General features: G+C 39.4%; 1 protein-coding gene across 2 annotated transcripts in view; it reads right to left on the reverse strand.

Annotated features, from left to right (window-relative positions):
• Positions 1–9755, reverse strand: part of rgs6 (regulator of G protein signaling 6) — a 134435-nt gene extending 124680 nt beyond the window's left edge. Inside the window, exons 1-3 of one of the 2 annotated variants that reach the window (XM_037538039.1) lie at positions 9463–9755; positions 8349–8494; positions 3706–3819 (exon numbers count right to left, since the gene is read on the reverse strand). In XM_037538039.1, coding sequence (XP_037393936.1) covers positions 3706–3789 — 84 coding nt within the window. In that variant the 5' untranslated portion in view covers positions 3790–3819; positions 8349–8494; positions 9463–9755. The remainder of the gene's footprint in view (positions 1–3705; positions 3820–8348; positions 8495–9462) is intronic. The other variant, XM_017692580.2, reaches the window with a different exon arrangement.
• Positions 9756–23312: the final 13557 nt, after the last annotated feature.

Genomic DNA, 23312 nt, shown 5'->3' on the forward strand with positions numbered 1-23312 from the left:
GGAGTCACCAGCATGCTTACAGAGTGCACACCCAAAAGACTTGTCTGGCTTTACATGGTGAAACTTTCATGCAACTAGTTGCATGTTGTGAGGTTTCCATGCAATTTGACAGTTGCACACAACACACTCAAATACTACACTAGTAAAACAAGTTAGCCGTTCAAATTTTTGATGCACCTTATCGCCCTGTGACGTGTTATTTAGTCCTGTGCAAATTTACATGGGGGTAAAAACGCAATCATTTGGTGGAATAGTAGTTTTTGGTGTTTTCCTTAATTATGGAGACTCAAGAAAGCATTGTCTTGTGTTATCAGTGGTTTTATCTCAAATCTGCATTTCATGTAAAATTAAAACATGTAAAAATGACATAAAACGTAAAATGTTAAAACGTTTTTATATGGTACTGTTTTCTGTTGGCTGTAAATTCCTCAGCTATGCAGTACCAATCATATTGCTTTCACTTAAGACAGCGGGATAAATCACAAGGGTAAACAACATTACAGCTGTTTTGAAACGTTTTCTACTTCTTCTTTGTAGAGGCAATTCATCAATCAAGTCTCTGCAACAACCAATATTTCATATTCCATAGAAATTAGTCATAAACATTACAAATGTCTCCTGGTGAAATTGCATCATAGAACCTGCCCTTAGAAAACTAACCGTGTTTCAATAGCAGTGAAGTCAGTTATTTGTCAACAACAAAAGAAGACGCATCAACATACTATTTAAATTAAATATGCTCTATAATGATACAACAAAATAAAAACAAAAAATGTTGCACAAATCTTTGAATGATGTGATAATGCAATGTGTGAGCAGTGTTTCCCCTCCCACCCAAAAGAAGTAATCCGTGAGAGAGCCCCCATCTGGATGTTTGCAGACATGAGCAATTAATCTATAGCATTCTTTATTCTCCCTACTAATCAAGATTAAGAGCAGGTATTTTTGTGGCTTCTTGTAAACTTGGTGATGTTTAGTCTTGGTTGAAAAGACTGTAGCACTATTCTCATACATTTCTTTTCAAAAAAGCTAAATATTATCAGCAGGAGATGTAAAGCATTTAGTGAATTGTTTAGTGAAGTGAATTGTTCAGATATGAATTAATTGACTATAAATTAATTCCTAGACAATTCATGTGCAGACAATGTTATACTTGTGTTTTTGTATTAAACAATGCATGTGTGCAGTCTCAGTACTTGTGTATTGACTGTATTCTACAGGTAATTGATGACGCCACATACGCATGACAATACTGGTTAGTTTCAAGGTTCTACCACTCAGTCTGAAAACAAACCTATGAGAAACACAGGAGAGAGTAGAACCCATTTAATGTAACTTGAATTGCATTCAACTGCCTCAATTTTGAAATGTTCCAATTCATCATAAGTGATAACACTAATAATACTCAATAGCAGGTTTGTTTATTTTTAGGTTATTTTAATGCAAAAAGGACAAAACGGCTTGTATTGTTGGTGTATTGTTTTTGATTGATTGACTGATTCTTTGCCCTATGACAATATTTTTTGAGAATCTATAGCTTCTCCCATAAGGAAGCAATCAATAAAGATGGTAAGGTGGAGGAGAGGAAGCTGAAATTATTTTCAGTGTTTGCTTATGAGTGTGCTGAATACAAACTAAATCAACTAAAGCAAAAGCTATTTCCTTTGCCTGTGAGGCTTTACTATCAATATCTTGCTTTTTTGTTGCAAATTTGAACATTAATAATTCCATACGTGACTGTGAGAGATGAGGATGAGAACACGCAGTAATGGACAAATCGTTCTATTGTCTATATTTCACAGCTGCATGCAGTCATATGAAAAAAGTTAACACATCCTCTACAGAGAACACATGTCTGCACAATTTAATGCACAATTGCTTTTTATTTGCTGAATGCAATGTGTTAGGGGGGAAATAAAGCATAAAATGTGGCCTGTGCAAAAATTAATGCACAAATATATCGCTACAGACCTCGAAACTTCATGCGGCCTTCAGATTCGCTCAAGAACAATGTAGAGAGCATCAACGAATGGGTTTCCATGGCTGAGCAGCTGCATCCAAGCCTTACATCACCAAGTGCAATGCAAAGCGTTGAATGCAGTGGTGTTAAGTGCCGACACTGGACTCTAGAGCAGTGGAGATGTGTTCTTTATAGTGACTAATCAAGCTTCTTCATCTGGCAATCTGATGGACGAGTCTGGGTTTGGTGGTTGCCAGGAGAATGGTACTTGTCTGACTGCATTGTGCCAAGTGTAAAGTTTGGTGGATGGGGTTTATGGTGTGGGGTTGTTTTTCAGGAGTTGGGCTCGGCCCCTGAGTTCCATAGAAAGAAACTCTTAATGTTTCAGCAGACCAAGAGATTTTGGACAATTTCATGCTCCCAATTTTGTGGGAACAGTTTGGGGATGGCCCCTTCCTGTTCCAACATGACTGAGCAACAAACAAAACAAGGTCCATAAAGACATGGATGAGCAAGTTTGGTATGGAAGAACTTGACTGGCCTGCACAGAGTCCTGACCTCAACCCGAAAGAACACCTTTGCCCATTCATCCAGAAGACAATTTGTGAGGCCAGACACTGATGTTGGATGAGAGGGCCTGGCTCACAATCTCTGTTGTAGTTCATCCCAAGGTGTTTGATGGGGTTGAGGGAAGGGCTCTGTGTGGGACAGTCAAAATCTTCTAAACCAAACCCATCCAGCCTTTGTGCACTGGGGCTCAGTCATGCAACCCTATAGCATGATTCCTTCTACACCAAACTTCACAGCTGTCACAATGCAATCAGGCAAGCAATGTTCTTCTGGCATTCACCAAACCCAGACTCATCTATCAGATTGCCAGATAGAGAAATGTTATTCGTCACTCCACAGAATATGTGTCCACTGCTCTAGAGTTCAGTGGTGGCATGCTTTACACCATTATGTCCAATGCTTGGCATTGTGCTTGGTGATGTAAGGCTTGCATGTAGCTGCTTGGCCATGCAAACCCATGCAATTAAGCTCCTGCCACACAGTGTTTTTGCTGATGTTAATTCCAGAGGACCGTTGGAGCTCAGTAGTTGTTAAGTCAGCAGAGTATTGGCAACTTTTATGCACTATGCATCTCAGCACTCAGCGACCCACTCTGTTACTTTACATGGTCTGATAGTTCGTGGCTGAGTTGCTGTGCTTCCTAAACGATTCCACTTTTCAATAGTACCACTCACAGGTGATCGTGAAATTTCTAGAAGGGAAGAAATTTCATGAACTGACTTGTTGCAACTGTGGTATCCTATTACAGCCCCACACTCAAATTCAGTGAGCTCTTCAGAATAACCTATTCTTACAAAAACATTTGTAAAGGCAGATTGCATGGCTAGGTGCTTGATTTTATAAACCTGTGGCAATGAGACTCAATTAAACATGTGAACTCAATGATTAAGAAGTATGTCCCAATACTTTTGTCCATATAGCGGAGGGTTAACAGTAATTTCAGATAAAATAGCTACATTTGTTTTATAGACAATATGACCCGTTAGACATCACTCTCAATTACTATAATCTTTTAACAGTACCTTAAGTGTGTAAAGGATGTGCTAATGAATTCAAACTTTTGCATATAGCTGTATATAGTTCATCCAGTTATTTATATATTCAGTGTTTTCTAACTCTAAATTGGGCCAAAACAATAAAATTTAACTGCATTGTGGTAAAAAATGTGCCCTTACCTTCCTGTAAATGATCATATTTGGGGAGTCTTCCTCCAGGTCGGCGGTCCCCACCGCCCCCTGCTCTGGAGAGGACTGGGCCATGCTCCACCTCTTCCCTTCCACACGCTCCGGCTGTAAGCAGAGGGGCAGGACAGAGGAGAGATCAATCATATGGAACAGCTCCCAGAAAGCCTTGCAACAATGAACTGCTTTGAAGACAATGAATTAACTGTCTACACTCGTTTGATCCCCGTGAATGCCAACAGATTAACATTTCATAAGCTCAATACAATTTGGCAGAGAGCGAGCACAGCTTTATTAGTTGATACAGACAAAGACACTGCACATCTGATACATTTTGGAGGAAGAGAAAAGGGAAAGAAAAGGAAAGGAAAATTAAATTGCAATTAGGAAATTAAGTTCAAATCTTAACCCAGCTGAGTAATAGCTTCAGCAGCAGTCTGGCTCTGTAAGCAGCGGTGACCATTCAGCACCCGTTCAACTATGTCAGCCAGCTTTTCAGTCTGACACTTTGGTGTCAGGCCTGACACCTGTCAAAGCTGTGATGGACTAAGCGTGTACAACCTGTGTCAAAGGATACCATGTTTCATAAGCAGAAACAAGCCAGCTTATCAAATGAAAAGAAGGAGAAAATTAAATTCTTGCCAGAAGTGTAGTCTGTGTGATGTCATATATGTACCAGGACACCATATGGTTTTGGCACGTATACTTAAAAATGCCCAATGATATGAAAGAGAGATTATATAATGCGACTCAAAGAGATTGTATGTTTTATATGACGCAAAGTTGGCCTGTAAAGATGTTTGATTTGGCTCAAAAAGCCCACCCCCCCTAACCCAAGAACAGATTTTTTAACTCTTTATAACCTATTCAACCCACGCTTTCCTTGTAAAATTGAATTTTTGCAGTATCTTAGTAACAGTGTTATAAAACACATTTATAAAAGCTTGATTTGAAACCTACCCACCTTCTTCAAATGTACAGGCAAACATTTGAACACCCCTCCAAAAATGAATGTTGATTTTCTAAGTTAACATGTAACCTCTTCAGGGAACAAAGTGAAATATGACATTTGTCTGCAAATTTAAATGCTCAATTTCTATTTATTTGCTGAGTTTATCATATTGGAAAAACATGTCATTTGACCAGGGGTACTCAAACTTCTGCATTCATGTTTTTGGCCCTCATTTTGGTTATGAAAAGAAAGTTTGGGCACCCCCGGGTTAGAGAGAGTGTTATGTTTAGGGTTAGGAAAAGGTGACATGAATGTAACAGATTTTAGTTCAATGCAAATTAAAGATGAGGTTAGCATCTACCAAAGCATCTACAGAGGGCTTTTCAAAAAAAGTGCTCCCCAAATTTAACACCAAAACAGCTTTGGAAATAAAACTCCTCCTCACTCCTTATTCAATTCACATAGGCTAACCTACTGCTGAGACTGCTTCCATTTATAGATTTGGCATTTGCAGGTGGTCACCTGGTCAAAAAAGGGTTAACTGCCTTTTTAAATTTTGATGTATAAAATCAAAGTTCTGTAGAAAATCACTGTTATTGAACTCTACCACAGCACTTGTGAGTGCTTGGACACTTTACCATTTTTACCAAATTTTTACCTGTGGTTCATCATCCAGGTACTTTTTTGCTTGTGTTTTGATGAATACTACAGTTCCACACTATGTTTAATGTTAGCATTAAAAGTTAGCTACCAAGAGCTATGTTAAGGCTAACTAGCCCTGTAGGTTGTAATGCTACCAAAATTTTCTCCACAAAATTAAGCAAAAGGTCTTTAGAAGTCATACTAAATGAAAAAGATTTGGTAACACTTTATTTGAAGGCTACCTACATAAGGACTTCATGACGCATTCATAAGCACTGAATAATGTGTTTATGGAGCACTACTTGAACATTTATTAAGTGCTTATGTCGGTAACACTATACATAATTGCATCAATCATCTCAGCGAAGAGGGCGTGGTTTCCAGGCATATTTAACCTGATATCAGGGCAATGTCGTCTTAAGAATGCTGACATAAATAGTTATGTATAGTGTTTTAAATGTGTTTAGTGCTGTAAATATGTTCAACGTTTATTCTTATTATGTCAGTACAATGTAATTTATTTCATAAAACATCTTATGTCAGGTTGCAAGAACCGACATAAGCACTTAATAAATGTTCAAGTAGTGCTCCATAAACACATTATTCAGTGCTTATGAATGCGTCATGAAGTCTTTATGTAGGTAGCCTTCAAATAAAGTGTTACCAAAGATTTGAGGTTGTATATGTGGAATGTGAAGTTAATAGGTAATTATATAGCATGTATTATAGTTACATTGCTATGTGCTAGCTAGGCTAGTCTTACTAATGGTGATCAGATCAGTTAGTCTAAGTATACCCACTGCTTCAGAGTAGACTACACCACAACATAGACAAACAAGCACCACTCATCCAAATCAACCCAAGTACTTTTATTTGCTAGTCTAGCTGACTAAGTCAACATATTTTCTATCAGTAAACAGCTGCACTGCAAAAACAACAACATATTAAATGTACTTTATGTTTAAGCACTTGGTGTGTGTTTTAGCTCTTTTACTATGCAATAAATATACAATAAATGTATGACTGAGAACTATTTGGGTGGACATATTTTGATTTGTTTTTTTTTTTTTATTTCAAATCCTGGCCGGAAACACATTTTAGGTCCCAAAAAGAGAAAACATCCTAGTGAAAAAAAAATGCTTCTGCATTCAATGAATTAGAGTGATCCTGCGGGTGTGGGTTAATGCCTGCCTACATCAGCTTGCTAAACATGAGTGAGAGAATCCCAAATGAATCCCTAATGGAGATATAAAGCCTGTCCCAAAAGTCTCTCTAGGTCCTCTGGCCCTCCTCGAAGTCTGCACTTGTTATGGCAACACAGCAAATAAGGCAAGGGAGACCTAACAACAGGTTTAAAAATGCACCATAGCTACAGACTTAAAGACTATACATGTACTCGTATATTAACTTAGCTACACTTACAACAAAAGTCCATTTAAATTATAAAAAAATGAATAAAACAAACAAAAAACCCTTGCTGAAGCATGCTATAGGACCCCAGCAGCCTGTCTTTGCCTGAAGACAATTAAATAGCAATTAAATATCTGTGCATGGCCAGTAATGTGAGTCACAGCAGGCTGTCTTCTGTATTAGTGGTTACTGCTTCATATGTGTGTGTGAGCGTGTGTGTATCCATTTCTTCTGTACTCTTCTGACAGGGCTTTACACTATATGTTGGAGCATTACTGTGCGGATTTTACTGCATTCTGCTACAAGAGCATTAATGAGGTCAGGTACTGATGTTGGATGATTAGTTCTGGATCAAACTCCACTCCTACTCATCCCAGAGGTGTCCATCACTCCAGATAATTCCACTGCCTTATTGCCTATTGTTGATGCTCATCAGTGGTCATGGAAACCTTAGGCTCTTGTGTTGTAGCTCCAGAGTGACCTATTCTATTGATCCAAGCAATGCCTTTCTATACACACTACAGAGTGAGTCATAAGTCACAGGACACTGTTTTATTTTATTTTATTTTTTTTTTATTATTGACTTTTATCTATGGGGTCATCTCAAACAAATTGTGTATGCTGACAAAATCCACAACAAACACCACCTTCAGCACGGCATAGTGGAGGCTTGTGACAGCATAAAAAGTTAAATTAAATTAAACAGTGTCGTGTGACTTTTGACTCACCCTGTATATATGCTGTGGGTGCATTATTTAACTGTATCTGCATTAATTCATTAATTGAAAAGGATGTCATAAAAATTATATACTTGTAGCTATAGCTACATACAGATTATGCACACAAGCAAATAGTGTTCACATAAATAGTGTACTATAACTAAACTGCATAATGTACAGCTCTCCCAAGGGACCTGTTCATATCTCACATGTATGTATATCTGTTAGCTATGGGGCTATCTGCTAATAAACACAACCTGTTTCTTTAAGAGGAACAGCTGTCTGAAACTGGAACAGAGAGAGAGAGAGAGACAGAGAGAGAAAGAGAGGAAGAGAGGAAGAGAGAGAGAGGAAGAGTGAGAGAGCGAGAGAGAGAGAGGAAGAGGAGGAGGAGAGAGAGAGAGAGAGAGAGAGAGAGAGAGAGAGAGAGAAAGAGAAGGAGAAAGGGAAAAAGAGAGAGAAAGAGAAGTAGAGAGGAGATATATATATATATATATATATAGAGAGAGAGAGAGAGGAAGAGAGAGAGAGAGAGAGAGAGAGAGAGAGAGAGAGAGAGAGAGAATCCCCTGATTGTGACTCTTTACTCCCAGATCAGACTCTTCCTCCCACTGGGGTCCTTAGCATCTGCTGTCTGCTCCACTGTGTGTGTGTCATCACCTGCTTGGCATGACAGTAAATCAGCTTTACAGCATCACCTCCTTTTAACTGCTGCTACATACCATCTCCGTCAATATACAATGTATTGATTATTTCGTTTGTCCAGCTTATTCGCACTGCCCGTTATGCTGGCCCTCATTCTGCACAGACACCATATAAACAACAGACGTAATGAACTTTAAGATGAGATCCAGATAAAACTGAAGCGAATGTAATCAGTGGGGTGTGAAAGCGCGGTGCTGGAGATCACCTACGGAGGATGTGCAGTTATTGAGGGGAAGAGGAAAAGCAGCTGTGTTCACAGCTCCAATCCCCACAGGACGACTGCTCTCAATTCACAATCCACCCAGCGCCCGCTAACCTACACCACCACGGTTAGAGCGAGAAAAAGCCTGTCACTCTGAAGACATGGACACACACAGGTAGAGAGAGAGAGAGAGAGAGAGAGAGAGAGGGAGAGAGAGGGAGAGGGAGAGAGACAGAGAGTAAGACAGAGAGAGAAAGAGAGAGAGAGAGAGAGAATGTAGGAGCAATAAAGAGTGAGAGAATGACAGCAATAGTAAAAGAGAACGAGAAAGAATATGTGTAATAGAGAAAAAGAAAGAAAACGAGAGAGCAATTCAAAGAGAGAACAAGAAAGAATAAGAGAGCAGTAGAGAGAGCGAGAGAGAAAAAAATGAGAGAGCAATAGAGTACAAGAGAGAGAAGGAAAGGAGATGAATGAAAGAAAACAGACAAAGGGAGGGAAAGGAGAGAGAAAAAGAAAGGTCAGAGTGAGTGGAGAGAGAATAAGAGAGAACATATGAAAAAGAAAAGGACAGAGAGAAAGAGAGAGAGAGAGAGAGAGAGAGAGAAAGAGGGAGAACAAAAAGAAAGAGAAAAAAGAGAGAGAGAATAAAAGAAAGAATAAAGGACATTGAGAGAGAGGGAGGGAATGAAAGAGAAAAAGGGACAGCAAGCGAGAGAAAGAAAGAGAGAGGGAGAAGGAAAGGTGAGCAAAAAAGAGAGAGGTCAGAGAGTGTGAAGAGAGAAAATGGAGAGTAGAGAGAATAAGAGAGAAAAGGACAGCAAGAGAGGGGAGAGAGAGAAAAGGAGAGAAAAAGAGAATGATAGAGAGAAGGTGAGAGGTGAGAGCAAAGGACAACAAGAGAGAAGGGATGAAAAAGAGAAAAGAGGCAGAAAACGAAAGAGAAGGGAGAGAGAAGGAGAGAGAGAGAGAAGGAGAGAGGAGGGAGAGAAGGAGAGAGAAACAGTCATCAGAGCTCATGATAAGAAATGTGTAAGTTTGCTGAAGCCACACACGCACAGTGAGCCGTCCCTCCTCCTCTCATTTCCCGCACCCTCACCGCTGCTGGAAGCGTTCATTACCTTAGCAACAAAGTCCTGCCTTCGTCCACTCCTCCACGCCTGGGCTTCAGCACCTTAGCAACCGGATCAGAGCAGGTGCATGGTCGGATTGGAGGGAGGCTGAGGGAGAAAGGAGGACAGGAGGAGCACTTCTGCTGGAGAACAGCAGGCTGGAGGATGAGAGGGAAGCTGCAGCACTCTCTCCGTCTGTGGCTGGATGCTAGCGTGGGTGGTCACTGAGCTCAGCGGAGCGGTCAGGTACAGTGTGAAGATCCTGGCATGTGAGCAGCTGGGTGCATGTGAGCATGAGAGTATATGAGAGAGAAAGAGAGAGAGGAGAGAGTGAGAGGGAGGGAGTGAGAGGGACGGAGAGAGAGGGTGGGGGCTGGGGTGGAGCCTCCCTCACTGTATTCATCCGGCAAGCAATTTGGAATCATATTTATTATTAGAGAGAGAGAGAGAGAGAGAGAGTGAGAGAGAGACAGACAGACAGACAGACAAACAGACAGAGAGAGAGAAAGAAAGAGAAGGAGTGACACAGAGGGGGGGGGGTGTAGTTTGGTAAACATACATAAGAGGAAGCTAATTCCAGGGAGAGTTCTTGGAGCAATCTATCTTTTCCACTCCTCTCTCATCCCACCATCTTAATGTGCTGTATTACAGCATTTGAGGCTTTTTGCAAATATTTAATAATAACTGTGCTACATTACAGCGCATTAGCTAAGTGCATTAAGTAGAGCACCAGAAGCAGAGGGTTTATTTAGGGTTACTGCAACAGGCACAGTAGCAGTTTGCACGGCACACTGTTATACAAATATAAGGTTACTTCAAAGTCAGCAATTAGGGGCTTTTTCGGCATATTATCTGTGTACATTAAGTTGAGCACCTTAAGAAATGGGGTTTTTACTCATGGTTACCACAGCAATTAGGGCTAACCCCAACCCTAACTGAGCGATCTCTCTGCTTCATTTCTCTCCCATCTTACCACCTTAAAGTGCTACCATAGCAACTGTGTGTTATGGTACATTAAAGAGGAATTCCATTGATTTTGCCTAACTTTTCATTGGACATGCATCCATTTCACCAGCATGAATGTGTTTTACAAATAAATTTTAAATGAAAACTATATATCTAAACTATAATAAAATAATCTCAGGCATCAGGGAACAGATTCATAACTGTGTTATGTAAAGGCCGTTTCTGAGAAAGAGTTAAGAGGCTTTTTGCTTTGCAGATGTCTGGTTCCTATCACCACCAATGTGAGCAAGTTTTTCCAGAATGGAGCATTTCACATTAAACCACTCTAAATGACTTTATTTACATTTAAATATTAATACTAATTATTATAAAAGTTTCAGAATTTGCTGTAGTTTCCCTTTAAATAGACCACTACAGTGGGTTTCATATCTAATCACTTCATGTAAAGTAGAGTAACAATGCTCTATGAACGAGTAGGACATCATACAAATTTAAGTTGAGTGAAGGTCAGCATTTGGGCCATTTTGACTCTCACCCTAAATCTTTTCCATTTCCAATTTTGTCATCATATAGTGCTACCCATCATTACAACTATTTATTACAAAACATTTACATTCTGCATATTTGAGTGCAATAAACATAGGACAAAAAGCCATAGGTTTAATTAGGGTTACTGCAACATAACTGAGGCTTGATATTTAGGGTTGTATTGCAAATAATTGTAGATCTTTTGATCCTTCCTGGTGAAATGAAGAAAGTAATGAGAAACAGAGGACTTATCACACTGGCTCAAGCTATTACTGCAAACAAGCCTCAGGAAACTACTTAAAAAAAGGCATTCACAAATCCAAGCAAACACCACTGATTCATAAAAGTAGCATCTTGTGCCATCAGACATTTGGAAATTAAGTCTGCAAGCAGAACCACCACTACATTAACCCTTTAAAACTTAAGCACGTGCTTGTGTGTGTGTGTGTGTGTCTAATCTACACTTCAACTCATTCATATCAGACGCCGTTTACACCTGGTCACTTCATGCATCGAGTATCAGGATCATATCTGGATGAGGTTAAGCCACATACCAATACAGGTGTAAATGCACCTAAGATGCTTTTAAAATGGATACAAATTCATCACTTAGACCACTTCAGGAGGTGGTCTGAGAAGCATTTGAGCAGCATTTGACCGCCAAGGGTAAATGTATGTGGCTAAAATTTACAAAGATACAGTCCAGATACTCATCACATGAAGCAACCAGGTGTAAATGGGGTTGTAGTTTCATAGCAGTTACTCAAGAATTCATAGTAGTCACTAAATAACAAGCCTTAATAGTTCTGGACAATATTGATCATGATATTTCCCAAACATATCACAGTATCAGATGACATTTAAGTTAGCATTACTAACATTAATGAACCGACACTTCCTGAGGTTTGCTGCGCTAAAAGAATATCTTACAAACCTGACATTAAAACTACACCAAAGGGAACCTGTAAATGTCAGACAGACAGAGAGCACATTTCCAGAAACGAAATTTACACGTGTTTTAATTTTGATGTATTTTGAACTGTTCTGTTCTAAATAATCCAAAGTATCCAGCAAACTCTCAGCAACATATCAACAAATCAGTGAAGTAGTAGCAGTGAATTCATTCATTAGATTATTGAGAGACTTTTAATATATGTGTAAATTATATAATGTGTGAATAAAATTTGTTCTTAATCTACTGAATTCAATTGTTTTTCCACTTTATTTGGAGTGTCCACATTCATATCTGTAGATGTTAACTTGAGAGGTCACTGAACATGTAACAGGTATAATACAGATCATCTCAGCATCTGGAATAAACTGTTATAGATATGCTGCTGAAACTATTGTGTAACTGGAGTTTAACTGGAGATTACATTAGATGTAAACTAAGAGACTATTAGATGAAAACATTAGATTAGAGGTGAGGGTTAGGATTAGGTTTTAGGTTGAGGTTAAGGTTAGGACAAGGGTGAGGGTTAGGACTAAGTTTTGGGTTGAGGTTTAAGAGTGGCTTAGGTTAATGGAACCATCATATGAAGTCTACTTCACACAGCGTATCAAAAATACATTTACTTAATGTAATGTATCAACAGAACATCTTCAATATATTTACCACTGCTACTTCACCACTGCTACTTCACTGATATGTTGTTGGTGTGTTACTGATAATCTGTTAAGAGTTTATTAATCATCTACAAAGGACCAAGGCAAAATACAGTGTTACCCCTACATTTTTCTTGCATTATGTTCTACCCTCCAGAGATCTGCCTATAATGTTAGTGTGTTTTTATTAAGCAAAATGTTACATGCAATTCAATTTTACAATTCAGTGATCATTTTCTAACTTATATTTATTCCTGCTTTGCGTTGTTTCATTTATTTGTGCAGCTAAATGTTAAATATGGCAGCAAGGCAGGAGAAAACTGTCAATTTATAGATTGCAAAAGTCTTTTCATGAACTTGGGGAGTTAATAAATTGGGTCATATTAAACTCTATTTTAGCTGTTATTGATTGAAGCAGGACCACTATTACTGAGAAGCTCTGAGTTCAGCGAACTAAAGAATATTCACTTTTACAAGTACTTTGCTGACTTGCAAAAACTACAGACATGGCAGATTCATACTGGATTAAAATCAGGGATCTCGTCAGTAAATCACTCAAAATTCAGCACCTTCCCATGTAAATCTAATCCAGCTCCAACAGGACTTCAGTGCAGCCTGGAGTTTTTTTGGTTTTCTCTATACAAAGAGTCCACCATCAGTTTGATGCTGTGGTAAAAGTATTTTTCTCTGAAACAGATTTCATTTTATGAAGTAACCTACAGAATGTTGTTTGCCAAGGGTTAACAGTGTTCTAATACTTTTTGAGGTCACTGTACATTATTAAACAAAAGACACAGTCCATCCTTCACTTATATAAAAATAGCCATTATGTTGTTCATTTTCAGGCACTTTTTCTGAGGAGATTAGATATAAAATAACCCACCTGGAAAAGGAAAAAAAGATCAGTTCAAAAAATGATTAAAAGCTTTAGTTAATATGGGACTCCTAACAACCATGCAAAACCTGGTAGACCACCAACACAGACATTAAAACATTAAATGTGTTTTGTTTTTATTTCTTCCTGATGCTGAAAAATGAATAACTTGCATTTAATTTCCAGTCACAGTAGCCACTGAATGCATGAAAAGTGGTCTATGAGCAGTACAGTATATTGACACCTCTAAACCTGAAAATCAATATCATGGTGTGACACCAATAAGTTGGTACTGATGATATATAGCCAAGCACCAAGCTATTAGATTAATAGCTGATTGATAAGCTTATACACAGCTCTCAGGGTCATTTCTTCAAAGCAGCTAAACCTCATTGATAGAGTCCATCTCTCTCTCTCTCTGGTTTTTAATTGGTTGTGAGAGGCCTTGCAGTACCACCATGCTCCTACACACCCACAGGGAGGCCTGATGGTGTTTGGGTGTTAAGAGCATTTTTTTCTCTCTTTTCTCCTCAACTCTAGATGAAAAGAAATGATGCAAGAAGAAGGGATGGAGAGAAAGGGGTAGGGGAGAGAGAGGGAGAAAGTGAGAGAGAGCGAGAGAGATGGATGAGTAGCTGCATTGCTCACCACCAGCCCAGTCCAGACTAATGTGACTCATAAATGCAAACGCTGCTGTGAAGCTCCAAAGGGCAGGTAATAGAGCTCTGAACACGGAGGCTGAAGGGGCAAGGCTGTCTGAGTACGTGTGACCAAGGAGATAAGGGCTGCTAAGTAAGTACCTCACATCGGGTCAGCGCCACTCCATGTAATTATATTCATCACAACAACATGAAACATCAAAAAATAATGTCCACACCAGCAGCCCCCAACCAGGACCCTCAGCTAGTGCACAGTTACTTTGGGTTCCATCATTCCAGACTGGTCAATATGTGTAGAAAAGATGTTAGGCCACAAACATAATAATAATAATAATAATAATAATATAGAAGTAATAATAATAATAATAATAATAAGAAGAAGAAGAAGCAGTAGCTCTCACATATGTAATGCAGCTCATACTTTGAGTAATAAGGTAAAAAAATAAGCTACAACAGTAGAACTAATTAATAAAGGTAACAGTAATGAAGCGAGCATTAAAAAATATTAAATCAAGGCAGTTTATTTGGTGCTCTTATTGGTTTCTGATCAAATAAAGTCTCGCATTTTATTCTGTACTGTGAAATTCAAATAAAGAAATATACATTTGAAGCTTTCAGACACAAAAATTTTCTAGCCTAATTTTGAGACAAGTCTGCATTTAGCTAGCTTCGTCTTCTTTCTCATCTTTTATTACAAACCGTCATAAAATTCTTCAATCAGCGCCTTTGAGAATGTTGAAACCCATCATTCAGCTAACACTTTTTCACCTGCAGTCACTGGCTTCAGATTTACTTCCATGGGCATGAGCGTGTCCAATTTGCACTTGTGTGTATATGAATAATATGAAAAGTTTAAAATAAAAAATATAATATAAATATAAATTTATATATACAATATAAATACTGTTTATTGGAGTTAGCGCTGGATGGATGGATGGATGGATGGATGGATGGATGGATGGATGGATGGATGGATGGATGGATGGATGGATGGATGGATGGATGGATGGATGAAAAGGTAGGTAGGTAGGTAGGTAAATAGGCTGCAATGTTGGGATGGGATGGTTGGATGGAAGTCCAAACAGAGTCTCAAGTCTCTGAGGTGAGAGTCTGAGTTTTGGCCCTCTGTTTTGCGACTCAGAGTACAGTCTTTGAGTTGCAGGTCTTAAGGTCTCTGAGGTGCAAATCATTCCTTGAGTCTGATGAGTGCAATTCGAGTTTAAAATCTAAAGGGTAGGAGTGCAAGGAGTTCCGAGGGTCTGGGCTATAATTGTGAGTCGAGTTCTGAGTCTCTGGGATAGGAGTGTGAGTGAAATTCAGTGTCTCTAGGGTGCGAGTGCAAGTCGAGTTTAGAGTCTAAAGGGTAGGCGTAAAAGTCAAGTTCCGAGTCTCTGGGGTAGGAGTGTGAGTCGAGTTCTGTGTCTCTGGGGTAGGAGTGGGAGTTAAGTTCTGAGTCTCTGGGGTAGGAGTGGGAGTGGAGTTCTGAGTCTCTAGTGTGCGAGTGCAAGTCGAGTTTAGAGTCTAAAGGGTAGGAGTACAAGTCAAGTTCCGAGTCTCTGGGGTAGGAGTGAGAGTCGAGTTCTGAGTCTCTCAGGTGCGAGTGTGAGTCGAGTTCCGATTCTCTGGGGTGCAAGTGTGAGTCGAGTTCCCAGTCTCTGGAGTGCGAGCGCGAGTCGAGTTCCAATTCTCTGGGGTGCGAGTGTGAGTCGAGATTCGAGTCTCTGGGGCAGGAGTGAGAGTCGAGTTCCGAGTCTCTTGGGTGCGAGTGTGAGTCGAGTTCCGATTCTCTCGGGTGCGAGTGTGAGTTGAGATCCGAGTCTCTGGGGTGTGAGTGTGAGTCGAGTTCCGATTCTCTGGGGTGCAAGTGTGAGTCGAGTTCCCAGTCTCTGGAGTGCGAGCGCGAGTCGAGTTCCAATTCTCTGGGGTGCGAGTGTGAGTCGAGATTCGAGTCTCTGGGGCAGGAGTGAGAGTCGAGTTCCGAGTCTCTTGGGTGCGAGTGTGAGTCGAGTTCCGATTCTCTTGGGTGCGAGTGTGAGTTGAGATCCGAGTCTCTGGGGTGTGAGTGTGAGTTGAGTTCCGAGTCTCTGTGGTAGGAGTGTGAGCCCAATTACGAGTCTGAAATGTGCGAGTGTGAGTCGAGTTTAGTGTGTGACCGAAATAAACCTACACTTCTTGCAAGTTGTTTGCCTTTTCTTTAAACAGTGTATTTACTGCATGAAACCCTTCATTTTGTCTGTTAATCTCTAATGAAATGATTAAGCAAGTCTTTGGTTGAGTTCACTTACTCGTCATCTGACTTGAGTACCACTTGAGTCTGTGTTCTGACTTTAGTCCAATTTGCTGCAGTAACAGCCTCTAAAATTCTGGGAAGGCTTTACACTAGATGTTGATACATTGCAGGGAGGATTTGATTGCATTCAGCCACAAGAGCATTAGTGAGGACAGCTACTGATGTTGGATGATTAGTTCTGGATCACAAACTCTACTCCATCTAATCCCAATGTTTTGGATGGAGCTGAATCAATCCAGGGAATGCAGTTCCACTGCTTCGAGGCAAAATGCTGCTGGGGGGCTTTATACCCCTCTAGCCGACACTCATTAGGCTCATTAGGCATTAGTGACCTTAGGCTCAAAAGCATCTCATTCAACTGACAATGCTATCAGCAATGGGGGCACCTTAAAGAAGATGAATTTACTAATTGGCAAATTCACTAACTTCAGTGAATACATAGTACATGAACATTTGCTCCATTGACTTCCCATAAAATATTGCGTTCAGTTCAAAATTTCTCTCCTCACATACAAAGCTCTCAACAATCTTGCTCCTTTCTATCTGTCTGACCTTCCAATTTACAAGCCTGTACGCATTTTCCGATCTTCTATAGCTGGACTGCTTACTATTCCCTTTTCTGACCTCCACAGCTTTGGTGACCAAACTTTTTCCAGATATGCTCCACACCTCTGGAACTCTCTGCTTTCACATATTCAACAGTCAAACTCTCTGGTTTTGTCCAAATGCAACCATAAAACATTTATTTTCTCTTGCATACAACCTTCTCATGTGTTGAATCTATTATAACCCATATCATTACTTCCTCATCTGTGTGGTTTGTTTAATATTGACGTTTCATAATTATCCAAAGTGCAATCAGTAAACCTCTTCAAGTCTTTGAAAAGCGCTATATAAATGTCACATCATAAATGCCATATTATCATTATCATCATTATTAAAAATAGTTGGTGATCTCTTACAACTAGTTTGGAAAACACTGCTCTGGGCCTACAGGAACATGTTTACTTTGTTTCATACACATCAACAGGTTTATAGCATTGGTATTAGTCTACCCTAAACTGCTGGCTACCAAAACCTTTAGAACACCATTCTCTCAATGTGGAAAAACAGCACTAAGCACTATGTATGGACTAATGCAGGATATTGTGAGGCAGACTGTTTTTAGAGCCTGATTCACTCCCCATTCATTGCTTTGTGGAGAACAGCTTTGTTATCAACACTTGCTCGAGAAGCAAGTCTGCTGAGAGGAGAGCGTCCATAAGAGGACTGTTTATCAATGCCTAAAGCGTTCCTTATCACAGAGTGTAAGCAGTGCTTTTTAGGGTTCTACAGGATGCTCTCTTACATACCTTCATGTTTTTATGCACTACACTCTGCCTCACTGTTCTTGAGTTGTTTCAAGCATCTGTGTTTGACTTGGGTAGATTCTACTATACTGAGAAAAACATATGCTCAAAAGTCTGTAGACATCTGCTCAACTGTTTCGTCTGAAAACAAGGGAATTAATAGGGAGTTTGTTCCCTTTTGCTGCAGTGACAGCTTCTACTTTTCTGGGAGGGCTTTACACAAGATGTTGGAACATTCCTGAGGATTTGATTGCATTCAGCCACAAGAGCAGGTCAGGTATTGATAGATGATTAGTGTTGGATCATAAACTCCACTCCAGCTCATCTCAAAGATATTGGATGAAGCTGCATCGCTCCAGAGATCTCAGTTCCACTGCTCCACAGGCGAATGCTGTGGGGGTCTTTGTACCCCTCTAACACTGGGCATGGTGATCTTACGCTCATGTGCAGTTGCTGCTGATCATACAATCTTATTTGCAGTGCTTTTTGTCTAGATATTTGTGGATTTAAAGTAGTTTCTGCAATATTATTCCAGCAAATTATCAATTAAATTAATTATTAAATTTCCCCCAAAATATATAAATAAATGTCCAACACAGCATGAGCATTTCATCCCTCTTTTTATCTATAGCATCTGTTCATTCATCAAACAAACATGCTAATATTTGAAGCCTCTGCAAAGGCCTATTTGCCAAACATTCGAATATAAAATTGTTGAGCCCAGTCCAAACTGGACATAATACAATAGAAAACTACATTTTGATGTAGTGCAATTTAGGAGCCTAATTTATCCAGCTTATTACCGCACTGTATAAGCTTCACATAGACATGAAGTGGATTCATCAAAAAAGAAAGTTTTCTTTCTGCTTTTGCGCTTGGTTTCCATATTAAACTCTCACGTGGTTGGGTGAAAACAATCAACATGTGGAAATGTCACACTGAATAACTGGTGGCAAACCAGACTAAGACTTCAGTTCAAACCACAAATGTCAAATTTGGTCGAAAATTAGAAAAGAGAAAAAACAAAACACCTCTATGAAAACACTAATAACTGTGAGTGTGGATTTTGGATTTAACCTGTATGTTCACACTAAGCTAACAGTGAGACATGTGAACCTTTTTTGGCTTTTCTAGATTAAACATGGACATTTTAAGCTTGTAAAAGACATCTCGTGTAATCTGACACTTCTAACATACATTAACACATATACTTGACCTCGTGTACTGTAGTTTCATAGTGAGTCTTTTAGGAAAAAGCCCTGCCATAGAGCCGTCGCCGCTGTTTTCAATTTCTAAATACTAACAAATCGGGTTAGACATCATGTATTCAGTCAGTGGCATACCCAGGACTTTCAGATGGCCTGGAATGTTTTTTTTTTTTTTTTACTTAAACATGGTCCAATGCATTGTAAATCAAAACATGACTGTTTGCTTCCACTGTCTGTACTGTGGTGGAAGCTAATCTAAAGAGTAAAGCCTTCTGTCCAGCTCCTGAAGGCCTAACCAACGAGAAAGCTAACTTGTCTGTTTCTGCCTACAAACCATGGAGAAGAAAAAAAAGTCATGATTGGCTAATTAACTTAACAACGAAATAAAAGAATTACTACAATAATTGCAGAGCTTAAATGTGACTATCACAATGATTCAATTAAATCATTCAGTTCATTTAAAACGAGACATGTATATTTTCATTTCACAGAAATCACTAGATCTTCTCTGACGACCTAGAGGCCCTGAGCATTTCTCACTATGGATAATATTTTATTTGTAATCATGCTGTCATGGATCCAAAATCATTCTTGCCTACTCATTAGTCTTCTCATAGCTGTCCGCGAACGTGATAAAACAGCTTCCAGTGTTTTATTTGTGACAGTTCCTACTGTTTACCCTGTAGGGATGTACAGTAATTTGGCGGCTAATACTGAGCTTCTCTGAAATGTCTTCAAGCTCTGTCTGTCTTCATACCCATCACAACTGATTTGTGGTTTGAACTGGAGTTCATGTGTTCACGTTCTTAGATTTTAAGTACATATACAAGCACATACTTTCAAACTTTAGCTTGTTTTTGCACTTTTATCTCTAATTGAGTCGGTTTTCTTTGGAAACACTCTAAGGTAAAGAACTGGAGCACTTCTTTCTTTAATCCTGCCTTTTTTCCCCCTGTTAGGAGCTAACGAGTGGACTAATGCTGGGAGAAGCTGCATTTGCTCTAATCTCTACGAACTTTTCTTTTTGTCAAGCAGAAATGAAGTTGGCTGGTTTTTAAGCCACCCCATGAGAACCTGTCTCCACTGAGGTTTGAACGATAGATATTGCATAGACCGGGCTTACCACAAACCCCAGAGGCTGTGTAAAAGAAAACATCACCCGGAGCTAATATACCCTCTAAAAGAGCAAAAACAAATCAAACTCGGGCCATTTTCGTCAGTCAACTGAAAAACGTTTACACACTTTATCTGATTAGTGAATTCAACTACTTTGAGATGCACCCACTTCTGACCCAGGTTGTCAATTTCACACAAAGTACTTGTATAACCTCCATAGAAAAGCACTGACAAATAGAATGGGACACCATGGAGGTGCCACACATGAGCCTAAGGTCACCATGCCCATCTCTGGCTTGAGGACATTAGGAGTATAAAGTGTTGGCCTATGGAGCAGTGGAACTGTGTTCTCTGCAGTAATGTAGCTCCATCCAATACATTGGGATTAGATGGAGTAGAGTTTATGATCCAGAACTAATCATCCAACATCAGTACCTGGCTTCACTAATACTATTGCGGTCGATTGCAACAAGATCCTGTCTGCAATGATCCAGTATCTAGTGTAAAGCCTTCCCAGAACAGTAGAAACTGTTGTTGCAGCAAAGAGACACAAGCTCCCTGTTAATATCCTTGATTTCAGAAGAAACATTTGAAAACCAGATGTCTACAAACATTTGGACACAAAGGGTATAAATGTAAATCTACTGAAACATAAATTAACCTCTTGAATAGCCAACCGGCAAGCCCAAAGTTTTATTGCACAGTCCTATAGCCTAAGAATAGCTCAGCCAGTTTGCACTGAAGTCCCTGTAGTTACTGAATAATAAGCCTTAGTATGTAATAAGCCTGGGATTTTCAGGGGTTAATGAATGAAGCTCGCAAAGTGCTTCAAGCATGAAACCTTTACCATTTCAGCTTTGCAAAAGCACTCAGCAGATGCTGCAGTAGCTGTTGCCAAGTCAACAGTGAACTAAGACCTAAAATAATAGCCTGTAAAATGTTTTTGTTATTAATTAATAAAAGAGGCATGGATTAAACTGTCAAGAACTCTCAGGAAAAAAAGGTACGACACTGTCGCTGTGGTGGTACCCTCAGGGGTACATATCAGTACCTTTAGTCAGGGAACATAATTGTACCAGAATCCATTGAAATGATGTGACTCCACACACCCCATCTTATCTTCAGGCTTTTTATTTTATTGTTCTGTTTTGAAACATTAGTTTATAAAAAGATACAAAAACACTTTTCCACTAGGAAAAACCTACTTAAGGCACACAGTTGGACCTTTAAACCACTGTTGCACCTTTGAGGGTACGCTTACATTGTTTGTACAATGATGAACAAGTCATGTACCTGCATGGTACATTTATTTCTAACAGTGCAGCGAGCACTGTCTGAACTCATCAGGTTCAGGTGAGAACAATTTAAATGCAGTTTAACCAACACTTGAGTCCAATTAAATCCTTAGGATTTTTTTATGCTGTGTCATTGTTCGTCATCATTTGGTCACTAATAATTCACCCAACTATCCACTTTCACAGACAGATGGGTTGTTATGCGCTCATGGCCAACAGCAGCCATCAGCACAAATGGACAGTAGCTGGAACCCTTCAAACCCAGGCCACATTCATAATTCATGCCATCAATGCCCATCTACAGGGTTTCCACATCTGAAGCGGTCTAATGCAGGCTTTTACATATGGATCACCCCCATTTAACACAGGAAATGGTGGTCCATCTCATTTTAGTGCTAAAACACACAAGCCTAATGTCTTCCACAGAATGTTGCAACAAAATCGACAGTGTCTGCACTATAAATCTAAATACATTGGTTAGAAAGTCTTTTCTATGGCATGAAACAAACATCAGTATTACAGTCAACCTGAAATCAAAGTGGACATTTTTACCTTGCTGGTTTATGTCCTTGGTCATATTAAGTACAATCCATGGTGTAATATCATGTATGTCATCAGTCTTTCTTCTCATCACTTTTCGCTCATTAGCTTTTTGGACAGGTTGTAAAATAAGCACTAAAGAGTTTTTTCAGTTCGTTTAAAGCTGCAACCCACGTTGAGAGAGAGCGAGACAGTTTAGATATCTGGTAGTATTTGTACTGTTTTCTAAAGGTTTTTTTTGTCACACGTGCGCGCGCGCACACACACACACACACACACACACACAACCCATCTCTTGCTCACATGATAGGGGGTAACTCTCATACATGGGCTTATTTTAATAATAATCGGACTTCCTTAAATCTTTTTCTTTAGTTTCTGCTGTGAAAATGGAATAAAAGTGAAAGCAATCTGGAGGCTAAAAGGCTACATGCTAAACTTGCTAACCAATGCCTGGCCTTGTTTACATCCTAAAGTTTAAAAATACATTTAAAACATCAAACTTTCAAAATACATAAGAGACTACAGAAAATGGACAACAGCAAATACTGTAGTACTTCATGTCTTTTCATTTTTTTCCTTTCCTTTTCTGACCCTGCTGACCGTCTGACTCAGCGTTTGTTTCATTTCAGAATATCTACTTTTCTCCAATCCAAAGTTGACTTTATAAAACACTTAAAAATAACTGTCACACCATGAGCTTACGGTTTGTCCCCCTTTGCTGCAGTAACAGCCTCTGCTTTTCTGGGAAGGCTTTTCACTAGATGTTGGGACATTTTATAGCATTCAGCTACATACTGATGTTGTATAATTAGTTCTGGATCACAAACTCCACTCCAACTAATCCCAAAGGTATTAGATGGTGCTCCGTCACTCCAGAGAACTCCACTCCATTGCTGCAAAGCCCAGCACTTGTGGACTTCAGGCCCTCTTGCTGAGGCTTTACATTGGGCATGTTGACCTTGTGGCTGACACATACCATCCCATTCTACTGGCAATGCTTTTCTACAGAGATTATACAAGCTGTGTTTGCACAAAGGAAGGCCTGTGTGAGCAATGACTAAGTGCACCTTAAAATATCTTATTTTTGGAAAAGCATCACTTTCCCATCAAGCTAAAGACATAGTTGCACTACAAAGTGACATTCAAGAATGCATGAACGAAGCAGACAATCTGTGCTCATCTATACCGTCATAGCCATACTTTTCCTTTAGGTTCACTCTAAAATAAAAGATTAAAGAGGGTGTCATTTCACATTATATAATCTGATATTCCCTTAAGATTGATCGTAACCTTCAGAGAGCTCCATTCATATTTAATGTCACAGAAACTCTTTTAAGCTATACTTTCTCATTAGCTCATGAATTCACAAGTTTCACTGCTTCTGATGAGAGAAAAACCATGTAGAAACTCAAAAGTATTCAGTTTT

This window comes from Pygocentrus nattereri, chromosome 4 (assembly GCF_015220715.1).
Source record: "Pygocentrus nattereri isolate fPygNat1 chromosome 4, fPygNat1.pri, whole genome shotgun sequence".
In the NCBI taxonomy this organism is placed as follows: Eukaryota; Metazoa; Chordata; class Actinopteri; order Characiformes; family Serrasalmidae; genus Pygocentrus; species Pygocentrus nattereri.